This window comes from Cervus elaphus, chromosome 8, assembly GCF_910594005.1.
Source record: "Cervus elaphus chromosome 8, mCerEla1.1, whole genome shotgun sequence".
Taxonomy (NCBI): Eukaryota; Metazoa; Chordata; class Mammalia; order Artiodactyla; family Cervidae; genus Cervus; species Cervus elaphus.
In genome coordinates, this window is record NC_057822.1 from 44,911,432 (window position 1) to 44,936,483 (window position 25,052).

Sequence of the window (25,052 nt, forward strand, 5' to 3'; positions counted from 1 at the left end):
AGAACTCTCCACCATGACCCGTCTATCTTGGGTGGCCCTACATGAGCATGGCTCACAGTTTCATTGAGTTAAACAAGGCTGTGGTCGGTTTAATCAGTTTGATTAGTTTTCCATGATTGTGGTTTTCATTCTGTCTGCCCTTTGATGGATAAGGATAAGAGGCTTATGGGAGCTCCTGATGGGAGAGGCTGACTATGGGGGAAACTGGGTCTTGTTCTGATGGGCAGGGCAATGCTCAGTAAATCTTTAATCCAATTTTCTGTTGATGGGCGGGGCTATGTTCCCTCCCTGTTGTTTGACCTGAGACCAAACTATGGTGGAGGTAATGGAAATAATGGGGGCCTCCTTCAGAAGAAGGTCCCATGCACACAAGGGGTGAATGAAGCACAAGCTGGAATCAGGATTGCCGGGAGAAATATCAGTAACCTCAGATATGCAGATAAAACCTCCTTTATGGCAGAAAGTGAAGAACTAAAGAGCCTCTTGATGACAGTGAAAGAGGAGAGTGAAGAAGTTGGCTTAAAACTCAACATTCAGAAAACTAAGATCATGGCATCCTGTCTCATCACTTCATGGCAAATAGATGGGGAAACAGTGGCTGACTTTATTTTTCTGGGCTCCAAAATCACTGCAGATGGTGACTGCAGCCATGAAATTAAAAGACGCTTGCTCCTTGGAAGAAAAGCTATGACCAACCTAACAGCATATTAAAAAGCAGAGACATTACTTTGCCAACAAAGGTCCATCTAGTCAAGGCTATGGTTTTTCCAGTGGTCATGTATGGGTGTTGAGAGCTGGACTGCAAAGAAAGCTGAGGGCCGAAGAGTTGATGCTTTTGAACTGTGGTGTTGGAGAAGATTCTTGAGAGTCCCTTGGACTGCAAGGAGATCCAACCAGTCCATCCTAAAGGAGATCAGTCCTGGGTGTTCATTGGAAGGACTGATGCTGAAGCTGAAACTCCAGTACTTTGGCCACCTGCTGCAAAGAACTGACTCAGTGGAAAAGACCCTGATGCTGGGAAAGATTGAGGGCAGAAGGAGAAGGGGACGACAAAAGAGGAGATGGTTGGATGGCATCACCATCTCAATGGACATGAGTTTGAGCAAACTCTGAGAGTTGGTGATGAACAGGGAAGAGTCCATTGGGTCTCAAAGAGTCAGACACAACTAAGCGACTGAACTGAACTGAAGACTAAGGAATGCAGGAGAAAAAATGTTTGTCCTTTTCTTCTCCTTGAGAACTCCAGACCTCTATCTCCTCCTTGAGAGCCCCAGACCCCTCTCTCCTCCTCAGAGGCCCCAGACTTGTTATCAATCTACCTAGGAATTGACTCTCTCATAAGGGTGACCTACAGGAAGAAAAATATCTTCTTACAGCCAGCAACAGAAACCTTTGTTCCTCAGCGAAATGCAACTAAATCATGTAGATGTAATGTCTTAAGGTGTGTCTTAGGTGTTAATGTGTGTGCGTGCATGAAGCCCAGTTGAGTCTGACTCTTTGTAATGCCATGGACTTTGGTCTGCCAGGCTCCACTGTCCATGGGATTTTCCAGGCAAGAATAATGGAGTGGGTTTCCATTTCCTATTCCAGAGATGTTAATGTACTTATTTTAAAATTATAAATCTAATGCTTATTTTTTTTTTAAAAAAAGCAAAACCACAAGATTGTATAAAATAAGTGTGAAAATTCTCCTTTCCAATTTTCACTTTTCAGAGTTGACTATTACCAGATTTCTCTGTATTCACATAGAATTTTCACATGCATATGCGAAATATATGTACATACATGAATCTAGAAAGTGAAATAAAATTATTCATATTATTTCAACATTTGCTTTTTTTTCAAGTTATGTAGGTGTTATATGCCTCAGTTGCCTCACTTATAAAATGGACAAAATAGTAGCAGTATCTCTCTGGGGATTTCTATGAGGATTCGATCAGTTAATACGTGTAAAGTACTTACAGCACCTAGCACCTAGTAAGTTCTCAATAAACGTTAACTTGTAAAGCTTATTGCCATGATTTATTAAAATGTCCTATTAGTTTGCATTGTTTTCTACTTTTGGCTGTTACAAATAATGCTGCAACGAAAAATCTTGGGCTTTGTCTTTGCACATTTGAGCAAGTGTTTTTGTTGCATAAAGTCTAAGAACTGGAATTCCTGGGTTAAAGGAGATGCATGCTTCTAGGTCCAACTAACCTGGCTTCCAAAAAGTGCACTAATAAAATGAATCATGTGTGAGAGGGTGGCAATTTCCCAATATCTTTCCTCTGCAGTATTATCCACACTCACCATTTTTCAAATAGCTGGGGGAAATTTCAGTCCATAAGAGGTATTTCTTCTATTATGAGATTTTTCTGTCTTGCTATACATTTAGTATTTGTATTGATTCTTCTGTCCTTTGACTATTTTCTCCTATTATGTTTTTGACTCTTTCAATTTGAAGAGTATTATTATATATGATGGCGTCCCAGGTGGCTCTAGAGGTAAAGAACCCACCTGCCAAGGCAGGAAACTCTGGAGATGAGGGTTCCATCCCTAGGTTGGGAAGATCCCTTGGAGGAGGAAATGGCTACCCACTCCAGTATTCTCGCCTGGAAAATTCCATGGACAGAGAAGCCTGGCAGGCTAGAGTCCATGGGGGTCACAAAAAGTCGGACATGACTGTGCATGCACACATGCAAGATTATAAACGACGGATACATAATATGCTATAAATGTCCGGATATTTTATGTCAGTTTGTTAATTGTTCACTGGGGACATCATATATAGCCCTTTAATTTCGAGTATGCTGCATCCACGAGGATGCAGCTCTAACCTCACAAGCCTCCCAGTTGGCGTTTCACTTGGACCTTCTCTAGGCAGTTCTACTGTCCTATTAGACCAGCTGCTTCTGAGTGGTCCAGATGTGACACGAACAGTGGATCCCATGTCACATGCTTTGCTGAGAAACCGCCAAGCTCTGCCCGCACCATGTCTGATGCGGGTGTAGTGAAGACAGCACCGCATCTACCTCGCAGGCACAGCCCGAGCCCACCCACTCCCAAACCAAGCTCAGACTTCCTTTTCCGTCAGCTTGTCATAAGGGGTCTCTCACTTCACCACGTAGCCACAGGGATTTCTGGGAGACATGCTGATGCAACAGCAGCGGGTTAGGTGGTCTGGGTTCCCTGCAGCTGGCTTGTTCCTGCCATTCCTGCTTGTGCTTGATTCTGGATGTACTACTCTCAGCTTACCTGATGGCTTCTGGGCTTGCTGGATTGCATATGAACAAGATCATTAAGTTATTGGTGTGCATTTTAAAATTAGAGAAGCACTACTTAGTAGCAGACGGACAAAAGGATGGGTGATAGCACCTTCCAGGCGGAGGTCACAGACAGTCTCCCAAGTGCAAAAGAGAACAGGAGAGGCTCGTAGTAAAAGAGAGGAGTCACGAGATACTGCTGGAGGGATAGGCAGGGAACAACAGGTCCCCAATGGCAGGCTTGCCACCCTAGGGGTCTGGAGCAGTGGTGGGATCAGGTGGGATGAAAAGGCAGCCATGGCAGAGTTTCAGGCAAGGATGTAACATGGTCATATTGTGTATATGTGTCTGTGTAGCCACACTTTTACATGTAACTTTGGACTTTGGCTTTAATCTGCAGAACGGTTTGGAAGGGAAGCAAAATGAATGCAGGGCAAAGCTGAGGAGACTACTGCAATAGTCAGCTTGAAAATGACGGTGACTTGGAACAACATAGTTGCCATGGGAATAAAGAGAGTGAGGGGAAGATGTAAGGTACTTCTCCCAGGTGGGCATGACAGGACTCTTGGGCGGAGGGAACAGAGCATCTTGCATCACCCCCAACCCCTACCCTGACCCCATCCCTGCCTCTGGCTTAGCATCTTGTGGATGGCTGCAATGAAGAGATCTGTTTGGGAACCATTCCGTTGGAGGTGATTGTGTGACTTGCAAATGGCAGGGACAGGCAGGTTGGGTTTTCAGAGCTGGACCCTGAGTGAGAGAGGCCACAGGTGTGAAGGCGCCAGCAAGGAAGAGGGCATGAGACACAGGGCTCCCTGGGGAATCCCAGTGTCTGTAGATGGGCTGGAGAAGGGGTTGGCGAAGGTGCAACAGGAGAAGAGGAGAGAGCAGAAGAAAGAAAACTCGGGGAAGACTGAGAAGCCTTGAGAGTCATAAGAATGCGCCCTCATACGATCTGTGTCATGATATTATCCAGGATGAGCCTTTAAATGTGTCAGTTTAGGTTACTTCTCTTCATTCAGATGAAAAGCCCACGTCCTCACAATGGTCTCCAGGCTCTGCATGTCTGCCCCTCCCCAGGCCTGTTCCAGGCTTGCGGGTGCCATGGTGGTCCACAGGTAGGCAGGTACCCTCCCCCCGCCACTCCCCACGGGGGTAGCACTGTGCCCACAAATGCTGACATTCGCTTCCTCCAGGTACCTGCTTGGCTCAGCCCCTTGCCATCCTCACCTCCGGATGCCTCCAGCTCAGCCTGCCCCAGGCCACCCTCACCACCCATCAGCCTTGACCTGCTCTACTTTCAATATGCCCTCCACACTGGTCTCCTTCGTTCACACGCCATAATTTAATTATATGCCTTGTTTTCTGTTTGTCTCCCTTGACTAGATTATAATCTTCACAAGGGCAAGGATCTTTGTTGACTACATTTACTGCTATGTTCTAGGTGACGAGAGCAGTGCCTGGCACATAGTTGGTGCTCCATGATGATTTGTGATACAAATGAGGAAATCTGCTCTTTAAAGGGATGTAATGTAACTGTCACCACAGCAAGAAGGACCTTAGTTCTTTAGTCTGAGGCCACTGAAGAAGCTTTGCCATCTTACCTGGCCCTGGGACAAGAGTCAAGAGTTGAGAGTGTGACGGGGAGAAGGCATTACACTCCAGCCTCTAGTCCATATGTCACTGCAGGTGCTTCTGTCTGCCATTAATGGAAATGGGGTTTTTCAATGATACTGTCTTGCTGCTGCTCAGCCCCTTTGAGGTTTCCTGTCACTAAAGGCCATTGGGATAAATTTCTTGTGATTCTCACAACTTCTCCATCCTCTCCACATTTTTCTCTTTCCCTTCATATGTGCTTTTTTTTTGGTTTTGTTTTTGAGATGTAATTCACATACCATAAAATTCACTCTTTTAAAGTACATAATTCAGTGGCTTTTAGTAGATTCACAGGCTATACAACCATCATCACCAATTCCAGAACATTGTCATCAGCCAGAAAAGAAACCCTGTACCCATTAACCATCACTGCCCCATCCCCATTTCCCCTTAGGGCCTGGCAACTGCTAATCTATTTCTTGTCTCTATGAATTTGCCTATTCTGGACATTTCATATAGGTGGAATCATATAATATGTGACCTTTAGTGTCTGACTACTCTCGCTTAGATAAAGTTTTCAAGGTTCATCCGTGTTGTAGCATATATCAGAATTTCATTCTTTTGTATGGCTCAGTAATATTCCCTTGTGTGGATATTTTGCTTATCACATTTCATTATCAGTTAATAGAGTTACATTGTTTCCACTTTGATTATTATGAATAATGCTATGAACATTTGTGCACAAGTTTTTTTTGTGAACATATGTTTTCAATTCTCCTGGGTATATATGTGGGAGTGGTCATACAACAACTACATGTTTAACTTTTTGAGGAAATGCCAAACTGTCTTCCAGAGGACCTGTGCCATTTTCATTTTTCCTGGCAATGGATAAGGGTTCCAGTTGCTTCACATCCTTGCCAACACAAACTATTATCCATCATGTCAGTTATAGCCATCCTAATGTGTATAAAATGATACCTCACTGTGATTTTTACTTCCTTTCTCTCCGTGACTGATGAGTTTGAGCATCTTTTCATGTGCTTATTGGCCATTTAGATATCTTTAGAGAAATGTCTATTTAATTCCTTTGCTCGTTTAAAGTTCACGTTATTTATCCTTTTATTGTTGTGTTGCAAGTGTTTTTAAATATATTCTGATATTCTGCACACTAGATCTTTACCAGACATATAATTTGCAAATATTTCCCCATATTCTGTGGTTTGTGTTTTCAATTTCTCACAGTATCTTCTGAAGCACCAAAGCTTTTAGTTTTGATGAAGTTCAATTTATCTGTTTTTATTTTTGGTTCCACAGACTTCTTACATATAGTACCTGCTATCCATTCTGACAGCAGATGGGGAAAAGCAAATGGGGACAAGAAAATGACAAGAAAATGACATTTCACACTAATAAAATTATTTAGAAAATTGCCTTTTACTAGACAGTATAATTTCTGTTGGTGGATGCAAGGCAACTATGAATCACATGGAAATCATCATCTTCCATTCTATTTAGCTGGATGGGTCTAAGTAAGGGACAGAATAATAAAGAATATCATTGGAGAGGAAATCAGTTAGCATTTATGCCATTTAAAATATGGTTTCTAAATTGTTTAAGCATATCTATCAGATTCTAACTAGAACATTTAAAATCAGCATCCTATAAAAGCAATACTCTGTGAAATGATTTCTGAATTGTGAAAATTTGTCTTTCAGACCCATCACCCTAGAGCACTGAGACTGGACGGATTGCTTTGTTGGAAGAATCACCCCATCTTCACCAGAGGTTTGTATTTGATTCATATGGGTACACTCCAAGGAACATAGGATCCAGGTTCATCTCTTGGAATCTGGAATAAAAAGAGAAATTTGGATGTTTGCAACTTGGAAGATGTTTACGACATGTGAAAAAGAGCAGACTATAAAACAGGATAAAAACCACCCAGAGGGTGACCAGGACAAGAAGAGAGCTGACCATGATGCATGAGAAGCATGGAGGAGCCCAGGAGAGGACCCAGGGTCGTGCTGGGCAGGGCAGCTGGGAGAGTCATCTTAGGCTTGAAGAGGGAACGAGGACAGGTGGGGTCAGCCTCTGCTTCTCCAGATGAAGAGGCATTCCTGGGGCTTTGGAAGAGTTTTAAGGGGTACCGTGAAGAGCCATCATGAGAGGTTGTATAGAACGGGGCTCTCCCCTCAATATAAGGAATAACGTGTTTATAGTCAGAGGGGTCACTCTGAATGGCATGACCTCCTCCCACAGTTAAAAATCTCATCACTGAAAATGCCCATGGAGAGCAGAGATGTTTGCTCGACCAGGGCGTTGCAGGAGGAATTCTTGCTACTGGGAGGAGGGAAAGGATCCGTCCCCCTCTGGGGTTCTGATCAGGAGCTGCACAAACTCCCATGGCTTGGGTAGAGGAAGTTAAGAATGTTGGGGTGGCCCATATTCTTGGCCTGGGTTTCTTGGGTGCAGAGCATAGTTCCTGAACTTCTGACTAATGTGTCCTGGGAAGAGAACAAAACTAAGGAGGAACATACAATTGCTGAATGAAGACTGAACGTTTCTTTTTAAATGGTGTAGAAATGAACCCCCTGCAGGCAGGCTGCTGTCTCACTCAACTGTCTTCAGATTCCTGTCACCCTTCTTCCATGGAAAACCACCATGGTGGGCTAGTGAAACTTAGCTACAAGGACAGGGGAAAAAATTGAGACTCATTGGAGCAGAACGTACCATTTTTGTGAACTTGTCTTCACAGGCCATCCTAATCTTCTCTGGAGTCAGTGGACTGTTGAGCCTCAGTGGTCCAGGCAGGCCTCTCTCCCGTCGCGCTGCACTTATCGCATCGTGGATGGCGAAAAACACTGAGCACCCCAGGAATATCCCGGACTCTCCCAGACCCTGGCAGGGAAACACGGCAACTAGATCATGACTCTCTCTCTCTGTATGTGTATGTGAATGTACGTATCTCATGTACATGCACATCTATGGATACATATGTGCATGTATGCATACATTAAATATTACATATTTAACTTTTTCCTTTAAAAAGCTAATTCACTCTTTTAGCCCAGTGTTTCTATTCTGAGGATTCCGGCGGAAGGGAATGACCCCAAAAGGGAGAGAGCAGATAGAGGCATGAGGCTGATTACTGGCATGAAGATGAAAAATCAGATGCAACCTGATGATAATAGTAGTTTGTGTCCACAATCTGGAGTATTTGTTTTTAATTTACAATGTTTAAAAAAAATAAAGTTAAAATGCTTAAAAAAAATAAAGTTAAAATGTTTAATTGGTCCTTTCCACCTATACTCCTGGAAGAAAAACCCCAATCAACCAAGAGATTAATGTAGCCCCTCCCTCCCAGCACAGATATCACATAAACAAGCATTGATTCATGGAGCACAGCTTACCTTAGACGAATACAAGGTATTTGAGTTTTCAGAGGGAGGCAGAAAAGAAATGTGCAGCTCCGTGGGGATGTCACAGATGGCAGGGATTTTATACTGGTTCGGGCCCCGGGTGTACAGGACACCCTGAGGAGAATAATTCAGTTCCTCTATTGTATAAAGTCCCATGCCTTGAATAAATGCACCTTCAATCTGAGGCAAAAAAGAAAAATTACATGTATGAGAAAATACAGCCAACAGCAGCATTTCAACTTCATGCTGTTTGCCTGAATTTTATAAATGTAGTTTAAGAGGGTCCTCTGCATATTTTGGAGCCTGTCTCTGAAAGTTTACTTACAAGTTCACTTTACAGCATGTCTGAACATCTCCCTGAGTGCTAAGTTCAGTCAAAGATGTGAATTTGAATCTCAGCCTGGCATTAAAGCTGCAGCTCCAGAAGAGCCCTCAGAGAGCCCATAGCCCAAACATCTTGATTTTTTTTTTCTGCTTACGAGGCAGGTGAAACCCTATCTGACAGTTTGCCCATAGACCTCAGCACCTCATGGAAAGGTAGCTCCAGTGTTGGCAAAGAGAGGAGATACTCTTAAGGCTCTGGAACCCTGGCGGCTCACCCCCTACCCCTCGCTCATCAGCGGGCTGGCCTCACATCTCTGGACTGTCTCCTCGATCGTAACAGGAAGGGTTTGAGCGGTGTGCTCCCCGAGCTTCCTTTTCAGCTTTAAAAGGCTCCAGTTCTTAGATGTCAGCACATGGATGAAATTACCATTCCATGCAGGCTTCTGATTTCTGGGTCTTCTCTTCCCTTCCTTCCTTCCTGCAGCCACATTTTCTCCATCCTCACTTCTGTCTACTAGCAGAGATGTTCTTCTCTACCACGATGTTAGAACAATCTTCCTAGCACTCCAGACCGCTCCCCGGGCCAAGTCCCTTCCACCTGCTAAGTGAAATGCCTGTCTCGGGAGGTTTCTACCAACATGACCTTCTTTCACTCCCTACCTCCAGCCTCACATCCCGCCCCTGTGACCCAGCTGACCACTGCCATCAGCTTATCCTCACTGCCAGCCCTGAAAACAAGGTGTGCGGAATCTCAGCTCTTTCTTTAGGTTAATTCCCTCCATTTTCCTCCCAGAACACCACTTCCTGCTGATTCTTTGCCCACTTTGACTCCTCCAATCCATAAGTTCTTCCCACTCTCCTGTCAAGGTCCTATTCAGAGGGTCCCTCAGACTACGTTCTCCATTGGAAACAAGAAGCTGAATGGCCCGCTGCTGCCAAGGCAGGTAGAGAAAGTGAGGGAAGCTTCCAGAGAGCGTGTGACTTTCTAAAGAGGCAGCCAATAGATTTTCCCTCGTGAAAGGTAGCTCCAGTGTTGGCAAATTTTCTGTGTATCCAAGAAATGCTAGACACATGAAAATTCAGGTAAAACAGCTTGTGATTTTTCAATCTCATTAATTATTTCAAATTTAAATTATAAAATATCTGTGGGCAAAATAGGCTACCGTCAGCAGCTGTGCTGTAACTATCTGATGTTTGTTATCTCAACCCTGAAGCCAGAGCCCACAACCTTCCCTGGACTCAGCACTAAGTCCTGGATTCTACTTCTGGCCAGCAGGCGTGGGCTTCATGCTGCTACCTCTAGGCTCAGGCCTGCTCTTTCAAGCTCCCCAGTCATAGACTGCACATTTCTTCAAAAACTACCTACAACACCCTTGTCCCCCTCCCTTTTTTAAACAATAAGAGATTTGAGTTCTATGGCTGTCCTGAAAAGAGAGATTCTGACTAAAGGGAGAGAATAAGAAAATGATGGGTGGGCTTCCCTCGTGGCTCAGTTGGTAAAGAATCTGCCTGCAATGCAGGAGACTACCTGTAGTCCAGGAGACCCGGGTTCGATCCCTGGGTCAGGAAGATCCCCTGGAGCAGGAAATGCAACCCACCCCAGTATTCTTGCCTGGGAAATCCCACGGACAGACGAGGCTGGCGGGCTACCATCCATGGGGTTGCAAAGAGTCAGACATGACTGAGTGATTCACACACACACACACACACACGCACAGAAGATGATGAACCAGGGACTTCTATGTTGGTCCAGTAGCTGAGACGCCACCCTCCCAATGCAGGGACCCAGGTTTGCTCCCTGGTCAGGGAACTAGATCCTGCATGCTGCAACGAAAGGTCCTACGTGCTACAACTAAGACCTGGCACAGCCAAACAATAAATATTAAAAAATAAACACACACAAAAATATTGAAAACAAACAAATATATATTTTTAAAAAAGAAGATGAATAAGCCAATGTAATGTTTTCCTGACAGACCCCCCAACAGTGCTGACTTTTATAAACAAGCAGAGAGGCACATTAGTCCCACATACCTGGCCTACGTCAAGGGCTGGATTTATACTGTAGCCAACATCCATGACAATGTCTGTTCTGATGTTCTAGTAATTAAAAACAAGTAAAAATGTTTAGTTTGATGAAGACAACTTGGGAAGACAAAGTTGAGACACATTATATTTCAGGAGAAAGAAGCAACAAAGTTTATTATGTATAACTTCAAAGTTATATAAAGACTCATGCAGCTTAAGTAGTCTTTTTTTTTTTTTTTTTTGCAAACAATAGGAGAGAAAAATATTTACTTGACTTTGATTCCAGCTGAAGGATGTAACGTAGTCGGTTGAATCCACTACAACAAATAGAACACATGCCACAGAAAACAGGAAATGTTTATTGTCCTCCTGATCCTTGTGAAAAACTTCCTGGCCACCACCACACTCTGCCCTCAGAGTCCAGCTGGCTGGGTGAAAGTTTCTGAATCAAGAACTCAGGGTTCATCAGCAAAAACTGCCATTTTAGATTATGCATTTTTAGAGCAGAGGAGAGACTAAATCTAACATTACAACTTGGTAACCAAAAGTTCTCCGATAACCTACAGAGGAGGAAGAGGATAGCAGGCCCAGCCAGGCTGGCAGGGACACCTCTGCCCATTTAAGAGGGCAGGGACATAAAGAAGAGAGGCTGCCAGTTGCTTTCTAACCATTGCACCAAAGTGATTGCTGAGCTCCTATTTCCTTTGGTAATATAGAGAAACCATCCTTAGCCAATTACATGGTGCCTCTCTAGTGCTCAGACAGATGGAATATGTGGAAAATAAATGTATCTAGAGTTCAGCTTGAAGACATTCCCAAATTGGTACTGACCTTATGAGCACCTGTCAGGCAGTCTATCTCAACCTCGGAACAGGCAGCTCCATAAACGAAGTATTCGAAAGGGTGGCCTTCACCTGTCTCCCAGTTTATGTTCGACTCATAACCCCTGGAGGAAACAGAATTTTTGAGGAGTGTTGTTAAACGATCAAGTCCTTTCATTGTAGACCACAATAATGAAACAGACCCATGAGGAGCTGTGCCCAATTTGCACGCCCAGCAAAAAACGAGAGGAGTACACTTTTGATTCAGTGATGTGCAGCACATAATATAAGGAATAAAGCTGTGGAATGAATAAATATTTACTTCTTTCTTATTAAACTTGCTTTGTCTGATAAAAACAGTCTACCATTGACTCCCTAGGCTTGGAAGTTAACTGCTGACCGTTTGGATATTCATCCTATTGTTCTTGGTTAATATGGGGTCATGTAATCATGTTGTAATCAGGCTTGGGGAATTCCAAATGGATTTTATACCAAACACTACATCAAAGGTGCACCCTTGCTGGTTTCTCTTTCTGGCCCCAGGATTCAGCCTTCTGTGGGTGGGGTCAGGCCCCCTGGCTCTCGTTCTTTGCCAGTACTCTGGTCTCTCCATCAGGCTCCAAGGACTGCTCTGTTCCTAACTCTTCTTTAAGGACACCAAATGAATGTCATGGCAGAAGAGAAGCATAGGCCAGCAGCTGACCAATACTTCCTACCCTTCTCCTCTCTTCCTAGCCTGGAGGGGCTTATCCCTGTCAGTGCCCTCAGACTCCCACAAGAACTGGCAAAGAGAGAAAATCAGGTGTGACTCTCTGTATCTCTCTGCTCCCTGATGGCTGTCACTCTCCATTAAAATAATTTGATAGACTGCTTTCCAAAGTTTCTGAGTTCTAGTTGTTCCACATCTTGACAACAAACACATAGATACTGTTAAATTTCTTATTGTTTTTGCCAATCTAGACAATGGTATTTATCTTACTGTAGATTTAATTTGCATCCCTTTTCCTTCATTTCTTAAGTTAAGGAACACAGTGAGTTTTCAACACAACGTCAACCACTTCTTCCTTGGTAACCCCCAGGGAACTCTCTATTACTTCTCACTATGAAGAAAAAGAAATGCAAAAAAGCAAAATGGCTGTCTGAGGAGGCCTTACAAATAGCTATGTAAAGAAGAGAAGCAAAAAGCAAAGGAGAAAAAGAAAGATATATCCATTTGAAGGCAGAGTTCCAAAGAATAGCAAGGAGAGATAAGAGAACCTTCCTCAGCAATCAATGCAAAGAATAGAGGAAAACAATAGAGTGGGAAAGACTAGAGATCTCTTCAAGAAAATCAGAGATACCAAGGGAACATTTCATGCAACGATGGGCTCAATAAAGGACAGAAATGGTATGGACCTAACAGAAGCAGAAGATATTAAGAAGAGGTGGTAAGAATACACAGTAGAACTGTACAAAAAAGATCCTCACGACCCAGATGATCATGAAGGTGTGATCACTCACACTCACCTCGAGCTGGATATCCTGGAATGTGAAGTCAAGTGGGCCTTAGGAAGCATTACTACGAACAAAGCTAGTGGAGGTAATGGAATTCCAGTTGAGCTATTCAAATCCTAAAAGATGATGTTGTGAAAGTGCTGCGCTCAATATGCCAGCAAATTTGGAAAACTCAGCAATGGCCACAGGACTGGAATAGGTCAGTTTTCATTCCAATACCAAAGAAAGGCAATGCCAAAGAATGCTCAAACTACCACACAATTGCACTCGTCTCACACACTAGTAAAGTAATGCTCAAAATTCTCCAAGCCAGGCTTCAGCAATACATGAACCGTGAGCTTCCAGATGTTCAAGCTGGTTTTAGAAAAGGCAGAGGAGATCAAATTGCCAACATCTGCTGGATCATGGAAAAAGCAAGAGAGTTCCAGAAAAACATCTATTTCTGCTTTATTGACTATGCCAAAGCCTTTGGCTGTGTGGATCACAATAAACTGTGGAAAATTCTGAAAGAGATGGGCATACCAGACCACCTGACCTGCCTCTTGAGAAATCTGTATGCAGGTCAGGAAGCAACAGTTAGAACTGGACATGGAACAACAGACTGGTTCCAAATAGGAAAAGGAGTACATCAAAGCTGAATACTGTCAGCCTGCTTATTTAACTTATATGCAGAGTACATCATGAGAAATGCTGGGATGGAAAAAACACAAGCTGGAATCAAGATTGCCGGGAGAAACATCAATAACCTCAGATATGCAGATGACACCACCCTTATGGCAGAGAGTGAAGAGGAACTAAAAAGCCTCTTGATGAAAGTGAAAGAGGAGAGTGAAAAAGTTGGCTTAAAGCTCAACATTCAGAAAACTAAGATCATGGCATCTGATCCCATCACTTCATAGGAAATAGATGGGGAAACAGAGGCAACAGTGTCAGACTTTATTTTTCTGGGCTCCAAAATCACTGCAGATGGTGACTGCAGCCATGAAATTAAAAGATGCTTACTCCTTGGAAGGAAAGTTATGACCAACCTAGGCAGCATATTAAAAAGCAGAGACATTACTTTGACAACAAAGGTCCGTCTAGTTAAAGCTACAGTTTTTCCAGTGGTCATGTATGGATGTGAGAGTTGGACTATGAAGAAAGCTGAGCACTGAAGAATTGATGCTTTTGAACTGTGGTGTTGGAGAAGACTCTTGAGAGTCCCTTGGATTGCAAGGAGATCCAACCAGTCCATCCTAAAGGAGATCAGTCCTGGGTGTTCATTGGAAGGACTGATGCTGAAGCTGAAACTCTAGTACTTTGGCCACCTCATGCAAAGGATTGACTCGTTGGAAAGACCCTGATGCTGGGAGGGATTGGGGGCAGCAGGAGAAGGTGACAACAGAGGATGAGATGGCTGGATGGCATCACTAACTCGATGGGCATGAGTTTGAGCAAACTCTGGGAGTTGGTGATGGACAGGGAGGCCTGGCTGCTGAGATTCATGGGGCCACAAAGAGTCGGACATGACTGAGTGACTGAACTGAACTGAACTGAAATCTTCTTATGACAGTGGGTTAACAGAAGGTACAAAATCATTTTTTGCCAAAAGTACAAACAGAAATGAAACTCTCCTTCCAAATATCGGTGCTGTTTTCCATAGCATAGGATCAAAAGGACTATTTACCTGAAGTATCCAGTAGCTGAGAGACTAATGCTTTCATTAAAAGCAGCCTTCGCCTGGGAAGAAAGAGTACAACGTGATGCAATAAAGATGTTTAAAGTAAGCGTCACTCAAGACTCACACTTTAATTTTACTTTGTGTTAAATAAAGCGATCAGGAGAAAAAACATGGAAGGACCAACATTAATTTATTCCTTTCAGCATTTTCCACCTTCTATAGGTAATTTGTGGTTCAGTGCTTATAGGAACAGCATTTGTTCAATGCATATCACCATAATAAATGACTCTCATGGTATGTTACACTTATAGACTGGACTATAAGTTGTGAAGAATTTCATCCAGTCACCTGGAAAGACTTAGTCTATTAACAGGGAACATTTTAGGACCAAAAGGTGGTCAGATGTTTAATTTTAATATCAAGTATCCATTTGGGCTTCCCTGGTGGCTCAGCTGGTAAAGAGTCCACCTGCAATGCAGGAGACCTGGGTTCAGTCCCTGGGTTGGGAAGATCCCCTGGAGAAGGAACAGTTACCCACTCGAGTATTCTGGCCTGCAGAATTTCATGGATGGTATAGTCCATGGGGTCTCAAAGAGTCAGAAACAACTGAGCGACTTTCACTTTCACTATCCATAGTAGACTTAGACATGGGTACAATCTTGCTAAATTGTACCATTTACACTAAAAGTTCTCCTGGTTCTGCAGCGTACACAGCTGACTAAGATACAAAATGATGCAATTTAGGTCCAAGTCTCCAAGCCTGAGAAAGAAAAAGGTGAGAAGTGTAACCATCACAGAAGAAAATGGGTTGGAGGGCAGCATTCCATTATGGTGGAGGGTTGACTTGCTTGCACTCCATCTTTCTCAGACTCTCTCAGGCAGCACTGGGCAGAGGGCAGAAATAAAGATGCCCAGAAAGGACTGAGAGCTCTCATAAATATGAATTACAGAATGAGTCCTAACTCTTTGGAATAGCAGGACCATTTCTAAGTAAGATTTTCCAATGTTATTTCTTCCAGACCAGTGCTTTAATGTGACTTAACATCCTAGAACTGTCGGTATGACAAATACCCTCAGTCTTCAGTGGGTATCCATTCCACACCATGGGGTACTTTAAAACCTGTTATTCTGAATAGTTTCCTAGTTGATTTTAGAATGTGTCTTCATGTCCAACTAGATTGTAAGTAGATCAAAGGGAGCAGTTGACTATATACCCAAATGGCTTGGCTTTCTATTTCTAAATGAGTGCTTATATGACTTTTACTTTTACAGAGTGACTCTCATATTATCTTCCAATTTTAGGAACAGTAGAATCCCCAAAAAAGAGAAAAAACAGATTGACAGCTATTATCAAGAAAATACCTAGATTCCTTAGGAAGAAACATTAATTCTTGATTAAAACAAGAGGAGCCTTCTTTTCTCTAACAGAGAATTGTCTCAGATGCAGGAGTTCTGCCTTCATCCTATGATAAGATTTCCACACTCTGAGAGCCAAAGGCAAAGGCCTCAGATCATAATGTAAGTGTAATACCTTTTAATGTGCCCTTTCCACTGATATTTGACTAACATATTTCTCTCTCACTCTCCTCTCTACTTTTTTTCCTAACATTATACACAGAAACAGTAATTCTTACCCAATCTTTCCAAGTGCCTCTGGGATTCTTGCTGATGATGGGTTCAAGGCGTTTTAGAAGAGTCTGACAAGCATCCTAGGGATTATTTTTCAGTTAAAATTATGATCATAAACACCAACTTCAAAACCACATGATAAGTGACCTTACATAGGCTTATTTAAGAGGCCCATGGACCATGGAGAAGAGACCAACCCTGTAAGGGGTGATGAGAAAAGTCTCATGGGGGTAGGGGTGAAGCACAAGCTAGTCTTAAAGACAGACCATCTAGGATGGGGGCCTTGTACAGCCCTGTTGAGAGCTCAGAATGTAACAGAAAAACTGTTGGCAAACTACCGGCCACCATTCGTTAAGCACAGCGTGGTCAGATTTATTTTGTGGGGAAGCTTTCTCTGGCTGCGGGAAGCGAGAGTGAAAGGCAGTGAAACTGGGGTGGACAGACAGAGCCTTGCAATGGGCTTGACAAGAGGCATGAGTTTGAACCAAAGTGGCCATGATACTGCTACCTGGAACCAGAAAGAGAGATTTCCAAGCAGAATGGATTAGGACATGGGGATCCATGAGTTGTCAGGAGTGAGGGAGAAAGAGGGTGGCATCTTCCACTTGGGAGAGTGGCCAGTGCTGAACACTGATTGAGCCCCCAACCTGGGGGAGGCTCAGTTTTCCCCAAGAGAGTGTGGGAAGGAGACAAGAACTGGATGGATTCTCAACATCTCCTGAGCTCCAGCCTTGATGGATTCATGATTTAGACCCCACTGCAATGATTTTTACCTTTACTGCCAACCCGTTGAGATCAGCCACTACGGACCCTCCAGAGGCGTTTGTATTAGGGACAGTTTCTGTGCTTGTTCCCCGGAGGTGGATATTGGACAGTGGCATCCTTAACTCACGACTCACCACCTGGATTTTGGAAGAGATCTTTCACTTTTCTTTGGTTGGGCACAGACCTGTGCATATACCCTATGGTAGCATGTACGTGGAGCCCTCCACACCCAGCAGAGACCACGAGTCCCTCCAGCCACAAGAAGTCCCTCTTGTCTAAAACCCTGCAGCTGGTCTGGCCCCTGCAGCCCTGAACACACTTTCTTCTTCTTTGACTTTCTTCTGTACAAAAGCACCCAATAGAGGAGGTGAGCCCTCCCAAGTCAAGGCAGGAAGAAATGCTTTATAACTTCATCATCACAAAATCAACACCTTTGAGGCCTCTCCTACACCTCTGCACTCTGCACAGTTCTACCAAAGCTGACTTCATCAGAAAGGAGATGCTTTATCCAGATTTCTGGATGCTCCAGAAAGAGAAAGGACAATGGCCTTGTTAAAGCAACAGTGCCAACATGAGATCCCAGAAGTAAATGGTGCCAGTGCCATTGGCCAACACAAGGACTTAGCTGGCCGTTACGTTCTTCCTTTGTGTTTAGTGATGGAGCAAAAATCATACTACCAGTCTCAGCTGGTCCCAGATTCTCTTTCCCGCTAGCAGTACGGCTTAGTAGAGTCTGCCCACAACTAGGGCAATGGCATAAGTATACGGAGCCCGCCCCGTCACTGGCTCTCAGAAGACTGTCTGCACAAAGTGTATAGGCTTAGAACAGACAGGTTTCTGGTGGTTCAGTAAGGAAAACACTGAAGTCTCACCTCAGAGAGGGAAAAAGCAATGACCAGACAATTCTCAAGCAAGTGAGAACATGAAAGAAAATATATAATCAGCACCCCTATAATCAGAAAAGTGCAAATTAAAGCAGTAATGAGGTAATTTCATCTATCACATTATCTAGGATTTTTTTTTTTTAAACAATCTGTAACATAGAATGTTGGCTAGTGGTGTAATATGATGGATACTTGCTGGAAAACAATTTGGTAATAAATGACAAATGATTTATGACTTATTCTGTGACCCAGTAATTCCATTCCTGAGAACTAATTTAAAAAACAGTTATTGATTTGATCACAGGCTTGTGGACAAAAGTATCCACTAGAGTGTTTAACAATTGGAGATGGTTAAGTGAATTATACATACATCCACATGCAACATTAAAAATTATGATTGCAAAAAATTCTTAATGACAGGAGGAAATGCTCCTTCTATATCAAGATAGGTGGGAACCAAGATACAAAATTATGCAAACAGAATGCTTGTGATTTTTTGAAAAAGAAAAGTCAAAGTCATTGAAAAAGGAAAAAAGTCAAACTAGAAAACCCACAAAACAGTGATTACTGCTAAGTGGTAAAAGTGTGCAGGGTTTAAAAAAAAGTTTGCTTTTCAAATGTTTTATAATCTGTAATATTATAATGATTATCAAAGTAGAAACAGCTAAAACTTATTCTAAAATAATTGAGCCAAAAGAAAAGTGATAGTTTGGTTAGAAATATCAAATGTGTTTTATATCACCAGTTGTTCAGACTCCTACTATAAAAATGGCAAAAAATAATGCAATGCATCAGAATTTACACATCTTTTTATTTCTCAACAAAGGTTCAAAAAAAAAGAAACCCCAACACATTTGTTAATACATTCAAAGGAAAGCAGCAAGTGATCTACAGCCTTCTTTAGCAATAAGACAACCACAGGCTATTCTGCCACATTCTTTTAGGAGGGTTAGTTACAGAACTGGCTTGCTTACCCAGTTTCTGAGAAGAGCTTAGTAGTTGAAGCAGTCAAAGTTAAAGTCTCCTATCCTTTTTATTTTGGAACAGAAAATGTATACCGCTCATTTCTCCCTTATACACACAAGCACACATCCAGCTTCATCCAGTGACTTGCATTCTTACCTGAATCATTTTAGTGTGGACCCCCTGCCCCATTTCAATTCCACCGTGAGTCACCAGCACAGACCCATCCAGATAAACGTGAACCAGGGCAGCAGCCTAAGCAAAAAAAGAAAACAATTGCCATGATCTTTTTGATTGATACTATCATATATCTTATCAAATAGAAGATATTTTCCCTGGGAAGTAACCCCTCCTTTCCATCTCTGCCACAATACACATAGGCGCCTCCCCCATCGCCCTGAGCAGAGCCAGAGCAAGTGGTGCAGGGCAGGGCCGGCCTGTCGCTGGACGGCTGTGACTCTGGGGCAGGTTTATGCTGCTTACGCTACAATTTCCTCTGGAGGGCAACTGAGGCCCTGGTACCTTCCAAGATCCCCCTGACCCAGGGCGGGACAATAATCTAAGTTTAGGGGTTTTGAGGGAGAGGCCATCTGTTTTAAATGCAAAATCATATATAGATTGTTTGGGGGAGAAGGGAAAGACTTGTTTACGTGAACACATATCCCTACAGTTGTAGGTGTGTAATAGAGAAGCAAAAAAAAAAATCCAAATAAGATGGGGCAGACAGATACTACTTTTTTTTGCTACAAAATGTGCTGAGCCTGCCTGCGATCATCTTGGCTCAGAATTACAGGGCTTTAGATTTGGAAAAGAACTTGGAAGTAATATTATCTAACTGCAGAGCTGCCCACAGGGATCCAGAAGGAAACAAACAGCTAACACAGAATAAAAGGCTGCTATGATCAGAACACCCAGGCTCTAAGCTAAGCATATTTTACAATCAATAGGAATGTGCCTTCTTGCCAAGTCTGCTTGTGCTACACTAGGGGCTATGGAGATGGCTTGGAAGACTGAGAAATCCCAAGAGACAGAAAAAATTGTCAAAGGCTTCTGTCTGAGTCTCCAGAGTAACAGCAATACTAACAGCCACCGGTCCTAGAGAAAATACTTCTTGTGGTTCTACCGTGATTCAGGAGGCCTACAAGGCACACCTTGGAGCTGCTCCTTGGGTCAGCTGGGGGTTGGGGGGAGGTGTCACTGAAAGCTTCCAGCTGGATTTCTTAATACCTAAGCTTCTAAGCACAGTGGTATAATGACCTGGGATTTGTAAAGGCAAGTCTTCAGAAAATTCTGGTAAACAAGCTAATTTCCATTTAATGAAGCTAAAATTTTACTAAACCTTGCATTACTCATGGGTGTGTGCTAATTTGCTTCAGTCATGTCCAATTCTTTGCAACCCCATGGACTGTAGCCCACCAGGCTCCTCTATTCATGGGGATTCTCCAGGCAAGAATACTGGAGTGGGTTGCCATATCCTCTTCCAGGGGGTCTTCCTGACCCAAGGATTGAACCCGTGTCTCTTATGTCTCCTGCATTGGCAGGTGGGTCCTCTACCACTCTAAACAACGCTGGTCAAAAGTGAAAGTTGATGAATTGCGTGTCAATCACCAGATATGCCCAAGGAAAGGACTGCATTCCTAGGTGGCTTCTTTGCCCACCAGAAGGACTTTTATAGCCACCTGTGGGCCATGGGCTACCAGGAGAACTGCCTCTTCACTGGCATCTGAAGGTTCACACTACTCCAGTGAACAATGCTCATTCCAAGTCGGGCAGTTTGGCAGTGAACATGTGCTCTGTCCACCTGATCAGCAGGTGTCAACAAGGGATGTACACAGGAAATGGGGACACGGGAGCACTTTCTCTGGGGACAAAGGCACATACACTCCCCACCCCAGGGGGAAACTCAGAACCTTAGGAAAGGCATCGTTGTCATAATAATCATGGGAGGGCACAACAGAGCAGGTTTTACTGACTGTTGACGGGTCAGTCCTGGAAACACTGTCTTGTGCTCCTGGCCATTTATTCTCAAAACAATAAAGATAAGGAATGATATCCTCTACAGAGTACCCAGGGCAGGCTTCCCTGGGGGGTTGAGCACCAGACGGCAAGGGTTGCCAGCTGCAGCAGCTGCTCCTGGACTCCACTCTGTGGCACTTCTCTGTACTCTGCTGGGATGTAAAATCCCCCTGGAAGGGAAGCCCAGTGTCCTAAGGCACCCGTGCAGAGTAACATAGTACCTCCACTAAAGTTTGATGAATGAACTGGCAACGGTATAGCCATTCAAGCTGTTCCTCAAGCTTGTAAATTCTCTATTTGGCCCCCTTGGCTCTGCAAGCAATTCAGAAGTTGCTTGTGGGTGACATTTGTAGCTGGTACATGTGACTGAGCAACAACTACAGAGGACTCTGCGTTTCTTCCCTGTGTGACCCCACGGCCAGGGCAGCCTTTCTCCCTGAGACGGCTGAGTAATTTGTCCCATGCACTGCTGCAGTCTTCTTGGGCCACTTAAAGTATCAAATTTGGTTCAGCTGAGCAGCACCACCGGCTGGTTCACTGTGAGTGCCACAAGGATAATTCCGCCAAGCTGCATCTATGAAATCAGCACAACTGGCGTACGAGAACAGATGGCTCTCCAATCTCAGCTGGGAACCTAGTCTGTGAAATTTAAGCCATCCAGCAAGAGCTGCTCATGCTGGTGAGATGTGTACTCTGGTAATCCCACAGGTTCCCAAAGGGTCTCAGCCTTTCAAACGTTTGAGTTCCGCCTCTGTGCCAGACGGGGCTTCCCTGGTGGCTCAGTGGTAAAGTATCCCCCTGCAATGCAGGAGACCCGGGCTCGATCCCTGGGTTGGGAAGATCCCCTGGAGGAGGGCATGGCAACCCACTCCAGTATTCTTGCCTGGAGAATGCCATGGACAGAAGATGCCATGGCGGGCTACAGTCGATGAGGTCACAGAGTCGGACATGACTGAGCAAACTAACAGTTCCATTTTTTTTCCAGGTGCCGTATATAGGCACTGGGAATACAGAGGTTCATTAGATACTGTGTGCGCGTCAGTGCCCCCATCTACGAAACAAATACATGTAGGTGAGGGGTGTTGGGTACCCTCTGCTGTCGGGAGCACAGTCCTGAAGTCAAGTCCTGGTTCTACCACTCACTAGTTGGATGTCCTTGGGCAAGATGGTGAACCTCTGTGGGCTTCAACTCTGCCTTCTATGAAACAGAACCACACCAGTCAACAGAAAGGAGACAGCGGTTAAGTGACGTGGGAAATTGCAAATCACTCCACCAAGGGTCGCATATACAGAAGGGGTTCTAGTTCCCTCCCCTGTTTGGTTTTCTTCAGAACAGAGGCTTTTGGTATATGGCTTCCAGGAAGAGCCTGTCTGATCCCAAACTCCTCAGTTCACCTCCGGGATTCAGCCCTGATTTAATGTCTTAAGCACATAAGCTGGTTTTCAGGGAAGGATGGGAGGGGATGGGGGAGGCTGCAGAGCTTCTCAGAAGCCTTTGAGGATGCAACTGTACTGCTGGCAGCTGTCTGATTTTTTCCCAACTGAGCCGAATCCCACTTCAGTTCCCATCAGAAGGTGCTATGGGAATGTGGATGGGGGCCGTGGCAGGGGGAGCTTGATGTAGCTGACCAAGCACAGCTTATGGGACCTCTGAGACCTGAGTTCTAGCCCAAATTCCACCTTTTTCACCAGGTGTGGGACTCTGGGTAAGTTATTGAAGCTCTTGGAGCCTCAGCTTCTCATCATTAAAGTAAAACTACAAATCTTATAGGTTGCCCTTAAGGCTGAATGAAATAAAAATCTAAAAACTTACAACATAGTAGGTGCTCAGTAATTATTGTTATTTTTTTAATCTATTTTTTTGAGAAATTTCTGATAAGGGAAATAAGACAGACCTAAACTATGGAGGCCAGATATTAAGTAATGGCAATCAACATCACAGCTGATGGTGACTGCAGTCACGAAATTAAAAGACACTTGCTCCTTGGAAGGAAAGCTATGACAAATGTAGACAATGTATTAAAAAGCATAGACATCAATTTCCCTACAAGGGTCCATCTATCAAAGCTATAGTTTTTCCAGTAGTCATGTGCAGATGTGAGAGTTGGAACATAGGAAGGTTGGGTGCCAAAGAATTGGTGCTTTCAAACTGTGGTGATGGAGAAGACTCGAGAGTCCCTTGGAAAACAAGGAGATCAAACCAGTCAATCCTAAAGGAAATCAACCCTGAATATTCATTGAAAGGACTGATACTGAAGCTGAAGCTTCAGTATTTTGGCCACCTGATGGAAACAGCAAGAGAGTTCCAGAAAAACATCTATTTCTGCTTTACTGTCTATGCCAAAGCCTTCGACTGTGTGGATCACAATAAACTGTGGAAAATTCTGAAAGAGATGGGCATACCAGACCACCTGACCTGCCTCTTGAGAAACCTGTATGCAGGTCAGGAAGCAACAGTTAGAACTGGACATGGAACAACAGACTGGTTCCAAACAGGAAAAGGAGTACGTCAAGGCTGTATATTGTCACCCTGCTTATTTAACTTCTATGCAGAGTACATCATGAGAAACGCTGGGCTGGAAGAAGCACAAGCTGGAATCAAGATTGCTGGGAGAAATATCAATAACCTCAGATATGCAGATGACACCATCCTTATGGCAGAGAGTGAAGAGGAACTAAAAAGCCTCTTGATGAAAGTGAAAGAGGAGAATGAAAAAGTTGGCTTAAAGCTTAACGTTCAGAAAACTTAGATCATGGCATGTGGTCCCATCACTTCATGGGAAATAGATGGCGAAACAGTGGTAACAGTGGCTGACTTTGTTTTTCTGGGCTCCAAAATCACTGTGGATGGTGACTGCAGCCATGAAATTAAAAGACGCTTACTCCTTGGAAGGAAAGTTATGACCAACCTAGATAGCATATTAAAAAGCAGAGACATTACTTTGCCAACAAAGGTCCATCTAGTCAAGGCTATGGTTTTTCCAGTGGTCATGTATGGATGTGAGAGTTGGACTGTGAAGAAAGCTGAGCACCGAAAAATTGATGCTTTTGAACTGTGGTGTTAGAGAAGACTCTTGAGAGTCCCTTGGACTGCAAGGAGATCCAACCAGTCCATCCTAAAGGAGATCAGTCCTAGGTGTTCATTGGAAGGACTGATGCTGAAGCTGAAACTCCAATACTTTGGCCACCTGATGTGAAGAGCTGATTCACTGGAAAAGACCCTGATGCTGGGAAAGATTGAGGGCAGGAGGAGAAGGGGACGACAGAGGATGAGATGGCTGGATGGTATCACTGACTCAATGGGCATGAGTTTGAGTAAACTCCGGGAGTTGGTGATGGACAGGGAGGCCTGGCGTGCTGCGATTCATGGAGTCACAAAGAGTTGGACATGACTGAGCGACCGAACTGAACTGAACTGAACTGATGGAAAGTGTTGACTCACTGGAAAAGACCCTGATGCTGGGAAAGATTGAGGGCAAGAGGAGAAGGTGGCGACAGAGGATGAGAATGGTTGGATGGCATCACCATCATCAATGGACATGAACTTGAACAAACTCCAGGAGATAGGGAGTTTGCTCGAACAGGGAAGCCTGGTGTGCTGCAGTCCACGGGGTCGCAAAGAGTCAGACGTGACTTGGCGACTGAGCACCACCAAAAAGGGGAGGGGCACTGAGTGCCCTGCAGTTTCCTGTTTTTACTTCACTTCCTGTTCCTACCTCACAGAATCAGAGTGGCTGAAGAGGAGTGTTAGGGGTCACTGGTGTCCGACTCTTTGTGACCCCATGGACTCTAGCCCACCAGGCTCCTCTGTCCATGGGATTCTTCAGGCAAGAATACTGGAGTGGGTTGCTGTGCCCTTCTCCAGGGGATCTTCCCGACTCAGGGATCAAACCGGAGCCTCCTGCAGCTCCTCCCTTGGCAGGCGGATTCTTTACCACTAGTGCCATCTAGGAAGTGGGTGGTCCCCATGCTTATTTTATATTAAGTGATCGGGAGCGAGCGGATTCAGCTGTTTAAAGCCAGGGCCTAGAGTAGATGCCAGGTCTCCCAATTTCCTAGCAAGAATGCCTGTCACCAAGCTGGTGGAGTAGGCAAAGCAGCTCTCGTCTCCTCTGGAGGAAACCTATTGGACTGAGCACCCCTCTGGAGAAGTTTAACAACTGGAGAGTGCAACCATATCCACCTTCATGGAAAGTTTCCTCAACACC

The 25,052-nt window shown here is 44.1% G+C and overlaps 1 protein-coding gene across 2 annotated transcripts in view; it reads right to left on the reverse strand.

The window, feature by feature from the left end:
* Positions 1 to 6,116: 6,116 nt before the first annotated feature.
* The window catches only part of LOC122698817 (aldehyde oxidase 1), a 70,227-nt gene continuing 51,291 nt past the window's right edge, over positions 6,117 to 25,052 (reverse strand). Inside the window, exons 27-35 of one of the 2 annotated variants that reach the window (XM_043910441.1) lie at positions 18,988 to 19,083; positions 16,990 to 17,118; positions 16,222 to 16,296; positions 14,594 to 14,646; positions 11,444 to 11,558; positions 10,619 to 10,684; positions 8,252 to 8,440; positions 7,572 to 7,739; positions 6,117 to 6,690 (exon numbers count right to left, since the gene is read on the reverse strand). In XM_043910441.1, the coding sequence (XP_043766376.1) occupies positions 6,640 to 6,690; positions 7,572 to 7,739; positions 8,252 to 8,440; positions 10,619 to 10,684; positions 11,444 to 11,558; positions 14,594 to 14,646; positions 16,222 to 16,296; positions 16,990 to 17,118; positions 18,988 to 19,083 (942 nt within the window). In that variant the 3' untranslated portion in view covers positions 6,117 to 6,639. Of the gene's footprint in view, positions 6,691 to 7,571; positions 7,740 to 8,251; positions 8,441 to 10,618; positions 10,685 to 10,882; positions 10,930 to 11,443; positions 11,559 to 14,593; positions 14,647 to 16,221; positions 16,297 to 16,989; positions 17,119 to 18,987; positions 19,084 to 25,052 lie in introns of those variants that run through there. The other variant, XM_043910442.1, reaches the window with a different exon arrangement.